The sequence below is a fragment of the Schistocerca americana genome, chromosome 1, assembly GCF_021461395.2.
Source record: "Schistocerca americana isolate TAMUIC-IGC-003095 chromosome 1, iqSchAmer2.1, whole genome shotgun sequence".
In the NCBI taxonomy this organism is placed as follows: Eukaryota; Metazoa; Arthropoda; class Insecta; order Orthoptera; family Acrididae; genus Schistocerca; species Schistocerca americana.
The window spans coordinates 376,458,155-376,470,486 of record NC_060119.1 but is presented as its reverse complement, the minus strand read 5'-3'; the positions used below and the strand labels follow the sequence as shown (position 1 = coordinate 376,470,486).

The 12,332-nt window shown below is 47.0% G+C and overlaps 1 protein-coding gene across 1 annotated transcript in view; it reads right to left on the bottom strand.

The window, feature by feature from the left end:
- The window catches only part of LOC124551771, a 236,086-nt gene that overhangs the window by 84,534 nt on the left and 139,220 nt on the right, over positions 1-12,332 (bottom strand). The window contains exon 5 of the mRNA XM_047126470.1: positions 2,643-4,790. Within this exon, the coding sequence (XP_046982426.1) occupies positions 2,643-4,790 (2,148 nt within the window). The remainder of the gene's footprint in view (positions 1-2,642; positions 4,791-12,332) is intronic.

Below are 12,332 nucleotides of genomic sequence, written 5' to 3'. Positions count from 1 at the left end.
AGACGCAGCACAAGCTCGGATTGTGTCAAGGAGAAGAAATCGGCCGTGCGCTTTCAAAGGAACTATCCCGGCATTTGCCTGGAGCGATTTAGGGAAATCACGGAAAACCTAAATCTGGATGGCCGGACGCGAGTCAACCTTCGCCCTCCCGAATGCGAGTCCAGTGTGCGAGCCACTGCGCCACCTCGCTCGGCATATTCTACAAATGTCGATGTCGTGCATTTGAATGATCATAAGAGGGTAATCCCAAAAGTAAGGTCTCCTATTTTTTTATAAGATCATAGACCTGTTTATTTCTACAGTGGTTTACATCAGTTTACAGCTTGAACATTTAGCTATTTCTCGACATAATCACCATTTCTGTCGATGCATTTTTGTAGACGCTGTGCCAGTTTTTGTATGCCCGTGTCATACCAGCTCGCCGCCATGCTGTTTAGAAAGTTACGAACGTCTTCTTTCACCGCGTCGTCGGAGCTGAATCGCTGGGACCACAATTAACGCCGACAGGTACTGTGAGACTCTGAAAATACTCAAATGGGCAATTCAGAACCGAAGAAGAGGAATGTTGACCAAAGGTGTACACATTATCCATGACAACGCTCGCCCACACAGCGCTCGGAGAACCGTTGCTCTCCTGCAACAGTTTCAGTGGATCATAATCACCCACCCACCCTATAGTCCAGACTTGGCGCCCAGTGACTATCACCTGTTCCCTAGGTTAACAGAACATTCGGCCGGAAAGCGATTTAGCTCCGACGACGAGGTGAAAGAAGAGGTTCATAACTTTCTGAACAGCATGGCGGCGACCAGGTATGACATGAGCATACAAAAACTGGCACAGCGTCTACAAAAATGCATCGACGAAAATGGTGATTATGTAGGAAAATAGCTAAATGTTCAAGCTGTAAACTGATGTAAAACATTGTAGAAATAAAGGTCTACGAACTTATAAAAAATAGGAGACCTTACTTTTGGGATTACCCTCATATGTATCATCTGATACCTAAGTAAAGTAGCGAAAGAGCTTTAGTAAAGACGTAAAGTGAAAATCCAATACTACACAACTGGTCATCAAAATTTCTGCACCAGGAAGAAATGTAGATAATAGACGGGTATTCATTGGACAAATATATTAAACTAGATCTGACATGTGATTACATTTTCAAGCAATTTGGGTGCATAGATCCTGAGAAATCAGTACCCAGAACAACCACCTCTGGCCGTAATAACGGCCTTGATACACCTGGGCATTGAGTCAAACAGAGCTTGGATGGCATGTACAGGTACAGGTGCCCATGCCACTTCAACACGATACCACAGTTCATCGAGAGTAGTGACTGGCGTGTTGTGACGAGCCAGTTGCTCGGCCACCATTGACCAGACGTTTTCAATTGGTGAGAGATCTGGAGAATGTGCTGGCCATGGCAGCAGTCGAACATTTTCTGTATCCAGAAAGGACCGTACAGGACCTGCAACATGCGGTCGCGCATTATACTGCTGAAATGTAGGGTTTCGCAGGGATCGAATGAAGGGTAGAGCCACGGGTCGTAACACATCTGAAATGTAACGCCCACTGTTCAAAGTGCTGTCAGTGCGAACAAGAGGAGACCGAGACGTGTAACCAATGGCACCCCATACCATCACGCCGGGTGATACGCTAGTATGGCGATGACGAACACACGCTTCCAATGTGCGTTCACCGTGATGTCGCCAAACACGGATGCGACCAACATGATACTGTAAACAGAACCTGGATTCATCCGAAAAAATGACGTTTTGCCATTCGTGCACCCACGTTCGTCGTTGAGTGCATCATCACAGGCGCTCCTGTCTGTGATGCAGCCTCAAGGGTAACCGCAGCCGTGGTCTCCGAACTGATAGTCCATGCTGCTGCAAACGTCGTCGAACTGTTAGTGTAGATGGTTATTGTCTTGCAAACGTCCCCATCTGTTGACTCTGGGATCGAGACGTGGCTGCACGATCCGTTACAGCCACGCGGATAAGATATCTGTCATTTAGAATGCTACTGGTACGAGGCCGTTGGGATCTAGCACAGGGTTCCGTATTACGCTCCTGAACCCACCGATTCCATATTCTGCTAACAGTCATTGGATCTCGACCAACGCGAGCAGCAGTGTTGCGATACGGTAAACCGCAATCGCGTTAGGCTACAATTCTACCTTTATCAAAGTCGGAAATGTGATGGTACGCATTTCTCCTCCTTACACGAGGCATCACAACAACGTTTCACAAGGCAACGCCGGTCAACTGCTGTTTGTGTATGAGAAATCGGTTGAAAACTTTCCTCATGTCAGTACGTTGTAGGCGTCGCCACCGGCGCCAACCTTGTGTGAATTCTCGGAAAAGCTAATCATTTGCATATCACAGCGTCTTCCTCCTGTCGGTTAAATTTCGCGTCTATAGCACGTCATCTTCGTGGTGTAGCAATTTTAATGGCCAATAGTGTATTATAGTATCTCCTGTGCGAAAGTGAAACACTTTTTTTAAAAATGTCCTGTATAAACGGTTCTAAAGAAACTCAGATACGCCATTTGAAGGCTAGTTTCAGAGTGAAGCAAGTCTGGGAAAGTTGCAGTAATAAATAAACTGAATGCCGCTTCGTAACAGCGTCTGTTACTCACCGGAGTAGCCGAGTCTGGCGATCCAGGGGAAGGAGCCGAGTTCTGCTTTGCTACCGCCGACGATGCGGTCTTCGAGCAGCGTGGCGCACTCGCTGGGCAGCAGCGACCTGTTGGGGTGTTTCTCCGGGTCCCCGCGATGCTGGGAGTCACCATTACTCGGCTGGTGGTGTTTCTCCACGGCGCGTTCGTCAGTCCAGCGCTTTCCGCCGTGGTTGCCAGTCTCTGCGGAATCGGGGAAGACGATAGCGTCGTCATTGTAGGCAGATGGCGGCCGGCTCGTGGTCGTGGTGGTGGTAATCGCCTTCATCGGCCTCTTGGTCGTTGTGGTCGTCGTCGTCGTTGTTGTTGCCGCTGTCGTCGCCGTTGCGTCGTTGCTGTGTTCTGAGAGCGTCGACTCTGTCTCGTTTTCAAGAAACTCTGGAGGCAAAAGTGGGATAGGGTTTGGTCGTCTCTCGTCCTCTGGCAGAGTCTGGGAATGTTCGACGTCTGGAAATGAATGGGGATGATAACCGTCAGAGTGTTGATGGTGGTGGTGGTGAGGGTTGGAAGGGAACGGATGCTCGGGGCCGTGTATCTGGTGCGGCCAGTCGGGTACTGGGTTTGGGTGTGGATTCTGCGATACTCGACGTGTGTCGTGTCGTCGTTCATATTCGGGAAGACCACGAGGTGGTGGATTCTCGTGTGGTATTCTACCTCTGCCGTGCTGTCGCTCACGGTCAGTAGCATCACGATGTGGTGGCTTCCTCTGTGCTACTCTGTCTGTGTTCTGGTGTGGTTCAGGTTCGGTGAGACCGTGATGCGGTGAGCCCCCCTGTGGTGCTCTGCCAGTGTTGCGCCATCTGTCTGACTCGTTGGGACCACGATTTGGTGGCTTCTCTGGCGGCACTCCTGCTGTGTCGTGTAGTCGTTCAGGTTCGTTTACTTCACGGTGTGCTGGCTTTTCCTGTGGTGCTCTGGTGATATCGTGGCGTCGGTCGGATTCGAAGATGCTGCGATGTGGCGAGTTATCTTCATGTGGAGAGCTGAAATGTCTGGGTTCTTCCTTCACAGCGGGCTTCAAATGGGGAGTTTGTGCGTGCGGTGGAGTTTCGTCACGATGGACTGGCTTCTCCTGTGGTACTGCGCTGGTATCGTGGCGTCTTTCAGATTCGACGATACCGCGATGTGGAGGGTTACCTTCGTGTGGAGAGCTGGGTTCTTCCTTCAGAGCAGGCTTGAAATCGGGAGTTTGTGCGTGCGATGGAGTTCCGTCACGATTGTCTGGCTTGTCCTGCGGTACACTGCCGGTGTCGTGGCGTCTTTCAGATTCGATTATTCCGCGATGTGGGAAGTCATCTTCTTGTGAAGAGCTGAGAGACGTGGATTCTTCGTTCAGAGCAGGCTTGAAATGGGGAGTTTGTGTGCTGCTTTCGCGCTGAGCCGTATTCTTGCGGCTTTTGGTGGTCCCGCGGTTATTAGTATACTGAGTCTGCGGTTTTGTAGGACTGAGATTCCAGGAAGAGAAGGGAGAATTCGTCGCTCCAGAGGAATACGGGTCACTAATAGTTCTCACTGGCGACGTCGGCGTCGCTGTGGGCGAGATTCTGATGAAACCATCGTCCGGTCCACGAAAATAGCCAGGGTTACCTCCGTAATCGAAGCTGTGATGACCGTCGTAGTGCGGCGAACTGGAGGAAGTAGTCGTCGGTCGGTACACTCGTCTGTCGTACTCGTAGTGCGGCGAACTGGAGGAAGTAGTCGTCGGTCGGTACACTCGTCTGTCGTACGGCTGTGATGTGGCGTCATTTCTGCCTGCAGACCCAGGTGCAGGCACCCGGTAAGCGGTGCCGCGTTGTCGGAAGGGGACCTGTAAAGAAACTTCGTGGCCACCGGGCGCAGTCGCGTGCCAGAGGTCCGGCAGGTCGAGCGCGTGGCTGTCGTGCGAGATGTCGTTGTCTTCGACGGTGGGCGGCCTCTGCGTGAAGGGCAGGCGGCGCGCCAGCTCGTCACAGCAGACGTAGGGCCCGGCGTCGCCGCGGGCGCAGGCGGCGGCCCTCAGCAGCGCGGCGGGGGCGCGCGCCGCGGCGGCGCAGGCGCTGCTCTGCACGCACCAGCAGCCGGCGGGCGGCGCCACGATGACGCCCGCGCCGCGGGGGCGGCCGGCCGGCTCTGCGGGCAGGCCACGAGCCGTCACTCTCGTCAACAACACTGCAGCGACTGGCCAAAATAAGTTTAGTTCCTCTCTAGCCGTCATCAGCTTGTCAGTCTACACTAGTGTCCAAAATTAATTTTCGCATACGTGTTAACTTCCAAGTAACACAGCTCTATGAACCTTGGACCACATATACAGAACACTGCTATAGTATGGTACAGAAAGAAAGACGCAATGAGATGAACAGAAATGATTTTTTCCAAAGACAATAATTACAATCAAGTCCCCACCACTCATGATGCTACCCTGAACGCTACAAAAGACGGGTCATGGTTCCTGAAAGGGTGTGTGATGACCACGAACGGACCGCCGAGCGGTTCTAGGCGCCTCAGTCTGGAACCGCGCTACCGCTACGGTCGCAGGTTCGCATCCTCCCTCGGGCATGGGTGTGTGTGATGTCCTTAGGTTAGTTAGGTTTAAGTAGTTCTGAGTTCTAGGGGACTGATGACCTCAGCAGTTAAGTCCCATAGTGCTCAGAGCCATTTGAACCATTCTTGAACCACGAACGGCAGTGTATGCTCTGCAACGGGCTCCCATTTTGGACACCGGGTTGGTAAGTAGTTTTTGTGGCAAGGCGTTCCATTCCTCTACTAGCACGGTTGAAAACTGCTCAGTCATCGTTGGTGCTTGCGCACGTGCTACAGTACGTCTCCCCAAGACATCCCACTCGTGTTCGATGGGATGTAAGTCCGGGCAATGCTGGACATACCATCATACGGCGAGAGGCGAGAATACGACATGCATCCAGCAACATTGTCGAACATGGTCGTTTTGGTGGTCCAGGTGTTTTAGTGTAGCGAGATATGAGGTTACATGTGCACACTGACTTCTAAATCTTTAAACACGGTATTGTGTGTATGGAACTGGGGACCTAGAAACGACGGAGAGGCTCCGTCCTCGCCATAGCCTCAGTGGTTCACAATCCCAAAAATGGCTACAGCAGTTCACTCACCTCACATATGAGGTCATCAGTCCCCTAGAACTTAGAACCACTTAAACCTAACTAACCTAAGGACATCACACACATCCCTGCTCGAGGCAGGATTCGAGCCTGCGATCGTAGCGGTGACGCCGTTCCAGACTGAAGCGCCTAGAACCGCTCGCCCACATCTGCCGGCCTCCAGGAATCGTAATACGAAGTAAACATAGCGATGAACTCTGGTATTAGAGCTCTTGTTTATTCATAACTAAAAAAAAAGCTCTACATTTTCCCTCAAGTTTTTTGCCTGCACGTTTTGTCTTTTCGAAAGTTTCATAAATATGTCTCTATTGCCTATCAACCTCTCCATCAGAAACGTTCTTTATTACATTTCACAATTTCATCGAAATCTGTAGGTTGTCGGAGAATAATATTTTCCAGTGATTTAAAACGTTTCGCAGAATCTTTGACGAATCGACTCTTTAATGACGCCATCAGTTGGTCGAAAACTTCAGAATATGGTTTTATGATAAATTTTTCGGTTTTACTATTCACGTATATCGTTTATTTTTTAGTTCGAGTTACACTTTTTTTTTTACAATATGAATAGTTTTCTGTATCATCTTCGATTCTGTATAGTTGCGTCAGAAACCGGTCGTTTCTGTATCGGAACTACCCATCACAACTTTCTGAAATTTCACTAGCCGGCAGCACTAAAGACAAAGCACCGTCCGATGAAAAATAATTTCATTAATTCTTTTTATATTATAAAACCAGGGAGCGATTTGCAGCTAAGCGCATAATACACTGAAAAACGTCTGTTACTGCCCTCTTTAGGTAAGCGCCTAGAATAAGTATCGGAATACGCTGTGAAACAAAAAGAAGGAAGTATTGAGCTTACCTACGCCACTTCTTCTAGTTCTTTTTTTTTAGGTTAGTTAATCTGGACATGTATTTTCATAAGTGCAAGTGTAGCTGTAACTGTTAAGTCCGTAAGACGAAGCTGTGAGGAAATAAGTTCGGGAGAGAACGTTGATAGAGCTTCTATCCCGATCCGAATGGCTCCTACACTGTACCTCTCGGTGATTGGCAGCGATCGCATAGCTCGGGTATGCTGCTCTCCTGTTTGGGACGGCAGCGTTTCCAAATGTGCACCTGCAAGCTACACAAGTATGTTAAGGTTAGCAACGCCACCACACGTTCGTGATGCTACTGCTCCACTTTGGGATGGCTGGCTACCGTCTGAGGCAACTGTCCGGCGCCCTGGAGAAGACAGGAGCTCTCCCAGAAGTAGGAGAGAACTCTCACTAAGATGTAAGTATGTCTTTGTAACTGCAAGTGGCACAGCAGCTCCTGCTCGGTGTACGTATACTCCCCCAAATGCACAGTGGGTACTTTACCACTCTGAATTTTGTGAGTGGTTGAGTTACCCACTATACTCATACCAGCTGCCGGCCCTGTAGTCTCGTGCTGTGTAGTGTTGTGTAGCATAATGTAGTCTAGAATTATAAATTACAAAATCTGTGTTGTGGGGTAGAGTAATTTTAGAAATTTGTGGTAAGCTCTATGGGAACAAACTGCTAAGGTCATCGGTCTCTAGGCTTAAACACTACTTAATCTAACCTAAACTAACTTATGCTAGGGACAACACACACGCCCATCCCCAAGGGAGGACTCAAACCTCCGACGGGGACAGCTGCGCGAACCGTGGCAAGGCACCTGAGACCGCACGGCTAGCCCGCGCGGCTGTGGGGTAGAGTACAGCAATGCATGTGACAATACGTAGGTTGGAACTTAAATAGTGGCAACACTGCTGTAGAGACACTATGCAATGAGATCTACTATTATCGCTGATGGCACACGTTTTCGACATACCTACCTTACCTCCGAGCAAATGGACTCGCCCATTCCACGTCACCGGCGTGCGCACATTTAGGGAAACAGTCACCTGTGAACAAGTGGTCTAACGTAACGGTGCCACTATGTTTTACAAACAGGAATAATGGGGTTGGATCAAGATTATACACAGTATTATTGTTCGTTTTTTGAGCATCACCTGCGACCAGCTTTGCGAAAGAAGCGGCGACACTTTCTGCGCAACCCACCCATCATTTTGCATGACAACGCGCGGGCGCAAACAGCGCAAGCTGTGGCTGCTCTGCTCGGTCGGTGGGACTGGGAAGTACTGTACCATCCACTATACTCCCCGGACTTAAGTCCTTGTGACTTTGATTTGATTCCGAAGATGAAGCAACCACATCTTGGCATTCGCTTCAAAATTGTTCCAGAGATTCGACAGGCAGTAGACCGCTCCATTCGCACTATCAACATAACAGGCTCAGCTAACGGTATACTACGCCTTCCACACCGTTGGCAACTGGTTCTACACAGCACTGGTGACTACTTTGAAGGACAGTGACAGGTGTAAACATGTAACTCTTTATGGCCGCGCGGGATTAGCCGAGCGGTCTCAGGCGCTGCAGTCATGGGCTGTGTGGCTAGTCCCGGTGGAGGTTAGATTCCTCCCTCGGCCATGGGTGTGTGTGTTTGTCCTTAGGATAATTTAGGTTAAGTAGTGTGTAAGCTTAGGGACTGATTACCTTAGCAGTTAAGTCCCATAAAATTTCACACACATTTCAACATTTTTTGAACAACTCTTTTTGTATCGGTTGTGAATATATAGTTGCCACTATTTAAGTTCCAGCCCTCGTAAATCTGTAAGCCAGACGGACAAAGGGTAGTATGTAGATTTTTTTTAGTATAACTATCTTATTTAGAGATTTCTTTTCTCATCAAACAAACTGAGTTACACTAACACATTTAAAATTTTGTGTTAGAATACTAATTCGTGTTCAACATTGCTCTATTCTTATATCTAGATAATAGGCCAAACAAAAATAGCAAATTAATAAATATCATCAGGTTGTACACGTATCACGAAGATATTCGTGGGGTAGTCATAAAGTCGTAATGGGAGGGGCTGCACTATCGTACAAGACGGATCATCGTCACACAAGTTAAACAAAACAGCCAAGAGTTCAAGATTCGCCTGAAATTTTAAAAGGAAGGAGAATGACTTTCACTTTAAATACCAGCTATCAAATAAATATAAGTGAAAGTCAAGATGAAGACATATTCACAACTACTGCATTATGTGTGTGTGTGTGTGTGTGTGTGTGTGAGAGAGAGAGAGAGAGAGAGAGAGAGAGAAGCAGGGGTTGTGGAGTGGGGGGAGGTGGGGGGGGGGGGGGTTAGAGGAGTGGGTAGACGTCGAGGCGACGGGTTACAGACCTCCCTAGAGTCACAATTTCTGTGGACCCCAGTGTTGTACGCGACATGTTGCGGTATAGCGATCAGAGCGGAAAGAAAGAAACTGTACGACCGGCTTATGTGTCAGGGTAAGTCGTTAACTGCAATTACTCAAGCGAATACTGTGCTGGAGGGCGTACGGCGTCGATGATGGCACGAAGTGTTAATGTGTGAACGTATTGCACATCAGTGGACCTAGAAATAAATGGTTCGAATGGCTCTGAGCACTATGCGACTTAACTTCTGAGGTCATCAGACGCCTATAACTTAGAACTAATTAAACCTAACCAACCTAAGGACATCACACACATCCATGCCCGAGGCGGGATTCGAACCTGCGACCGTAGCGGTCGCTCGGTTCCAGACTGTAGCGCCTAGAACCGCACGGCCACTCCGGCCGGCCCTAGAAATAACCTGATCTGGACTCTGGTCGAGATTTTCTGGATTTCAGAAGCACTACCCGAGTGGTGGATACCGTAAGTCTGGCTGTATATACAGGATACCCTCCTAACAGTCGTCAGATGCATATTCTCTGCTATTTCGCCAGATACTTGCAATTTCGTTTTTGCAGTCTGTAGCTGGAGTCAGCCCAAACCAACACTGCTCATCATGTCTTTCATGTGACGCTCATAGTAGACGGAACGCGTCAGATTGTTTCCCATTATAAACAAAATGATTTTTGAAGTGGAGTTTTACGTGTCCTTTCGATAGAGCGGTCCCACATTAGTGTAGTGTGATATTTGTTTTATGGATAGGTATTGACAGTAACATTAAAACACGATGAATAACCAGTACTCTAGCAGCGACTGAGCAGCGCTACTGCGTGTTGGTAGCAGTCAGTGAGGGCGGGCCAGGGCAGTGCTGCCACTGCTGCAACACTGGTCGTGTTTTAATGTTTCTGTTAACACATATCGATAAAACGAACTAGACTAACTTGGGACCGCTCTATCAAAAGGGCACGTAGAATTCCACTTGTAACGAGAAACAGTGACACTTTCCGTTGACGCCTGGCGCCGCATGAATGGCGTGATGAGCAATATAGTCAAACCTCCGTATAACGATTACCAATACAACGATAAACCCGCGTACAGTGATAATTTTATGTGGGCCCGGCCGATGTCCTATATGTAGTTCGTTAATTACCCCTCATTAGAACTATGAAGTAAATTTAGCGACACCCTGTTATAACGAAGACAGAATTTCGAGGAATTTACTGTTTCCTACCTCTAACAAGCTCACTATAGCGGTAGGTATTGTTTATTTAGCTACTAGACTTTCGGGCGCTTCATTTCCAGATGCTACGCTACATACTACATTACTGTATTTATTTTAGCGGTAAAGAGAATAGCGTACAGCCGTGGGCGAGCTGTGCTGAGCGGCAAACGTCAAAGAGCTCCTTTGTTTGAACGAGTGTTTAGTTTGTCCATTGTTGACTTCAGTAGCAGACAGACGTGTTTTGTTGGGCTCATATGCAGCTTATCTCCGCGATTTTTGCAATCTGTGAATGTTTTTAGTTGATGTAAACGCTTTGGACTTAGCTTAGATTTGGATAATGGCTGGAATTCGGAAACAAATAAGACTGGAGACAAAAATAGATGTTTTCAAAGACACTTATAACGGAAAGAAACATGTAGACGTGGCGATGAAGTATGGACTGCATAATCAACGTTATCTACATTCCTTAAAAAAAAACGAAAAGAACAGAAGAAAGTTTTGTAGGTGGCAAATTTAACCCTTCAAGAAAATGAAGACGGCTGCTGCTGACGATGTGGACAGAGCTACACTGCGGTGGTTTAATGAGATGCGTGCGCAGAATGTATCAATTAATGGTCCGTTGATATGTCAAAAAGCCTTAGATTTCTCTAAGTTACTTGGCAATTCTAATTTTAAGGCAAGTAATGGATGGTTGCAAAGATTTAAAGACAGGCATGGGATCATTTTTAAAGTGATTTCAGGAGAAGAAAAACCAGCACCTTTAGGTGATGCAGAATTTTGAGGAAAAACACCATGTGTAAACTCGTACAACGCAGATGAGGACAGGGTTGTTTTATCATCTGATGCCACAGAAGACGATGGCCTTTAGAGAAGAAAAGTATAAAAGAGGGAAGCAGTCTAAAGTACCCCTAACTGTTCTTCTCCGCAGCAACGCGTCAGGGACACACAAAGCGAAACCAATGGTGATCGGATCAGCGAACCCGCGGTGCTTCAAAACCTTAGGAGCTTACCAGATAAGAGTATACATACATTTTATTTTACCTTCCTTTAATTTATAAGTTAATTCAGTACAGTATAGCTTCAGCTGTAATGTTTTGCTACAGTCGTATAGTAAATGTGATTTCTTTTATTGCAGTCAGTTACAAAGCAAATCGAAAAGCATGGGTGACGCCTACTCTTTTTAGTGAGTGGCTGCTCTCGCTTCATAAAGAGATGTCAATGAAGAATCAGAAAATTGCATTGATGGTGGGTAATTGTGGTGTGCATAACAACAGCGTTGAAGAACGTACTTAGATTCTTCAGCCACTAGATATGGAGATAATTAAGAACTTTAAGACAAAATACCGTTCACGTTTAGTTTAACACGTGATCGCAAATACTGAAAGAAAGGGGAGCAATTCCTACGGTTTCAATGTGAAGCAGGCTTGTGACATGATTGCTAATTCCATGGAACAGTGTACAGCCGAATATGATTGTGAACTGCTGGGAAAATGCAAGAATTTCCGAAAGTGAAGATGTTGGTGAGAATGTTGTGATGGATGAAATAACACAGGATGATATTCAAAGTGACCTAGAGATTGATTCAGCAGTTGCTGGTATATCCATAGATGCTTCAGTGGATGATGAGGCGTTGGTGTTTGAACCATATATCGACGAATCTATCATCGAGGAGTTAAAGGGTAATTCTGACGATGACAGTGATGCGATAAGTGCGAATTCTCCTCCTCTGATGGAGCTAATAGGTTAGTTGCAAACCATTCAGCAAGTAGCATCTCCAATCCTCAGTGTTTCAGCGCAACAATTGATTTCGTTAGAGGAGATAAAGACAATATTCACAAGAGAATCTTTAAGAAAAAGAAACAAAGGAAAATAAGTGAATTTTTCTGTACACAAAAGTAAGATATTCTACAGAAATGAAGTTAACAAAATGTGTTTCATTATTTGTCTTTTAATGTTATTTTTCATCAGAAAAGCACTACAGTAATGTACTTCTAAGCCACGAAAGCATGACTCCTTGCTCCAAACCTCATTATAACAATAACCCTGGTACAATAAT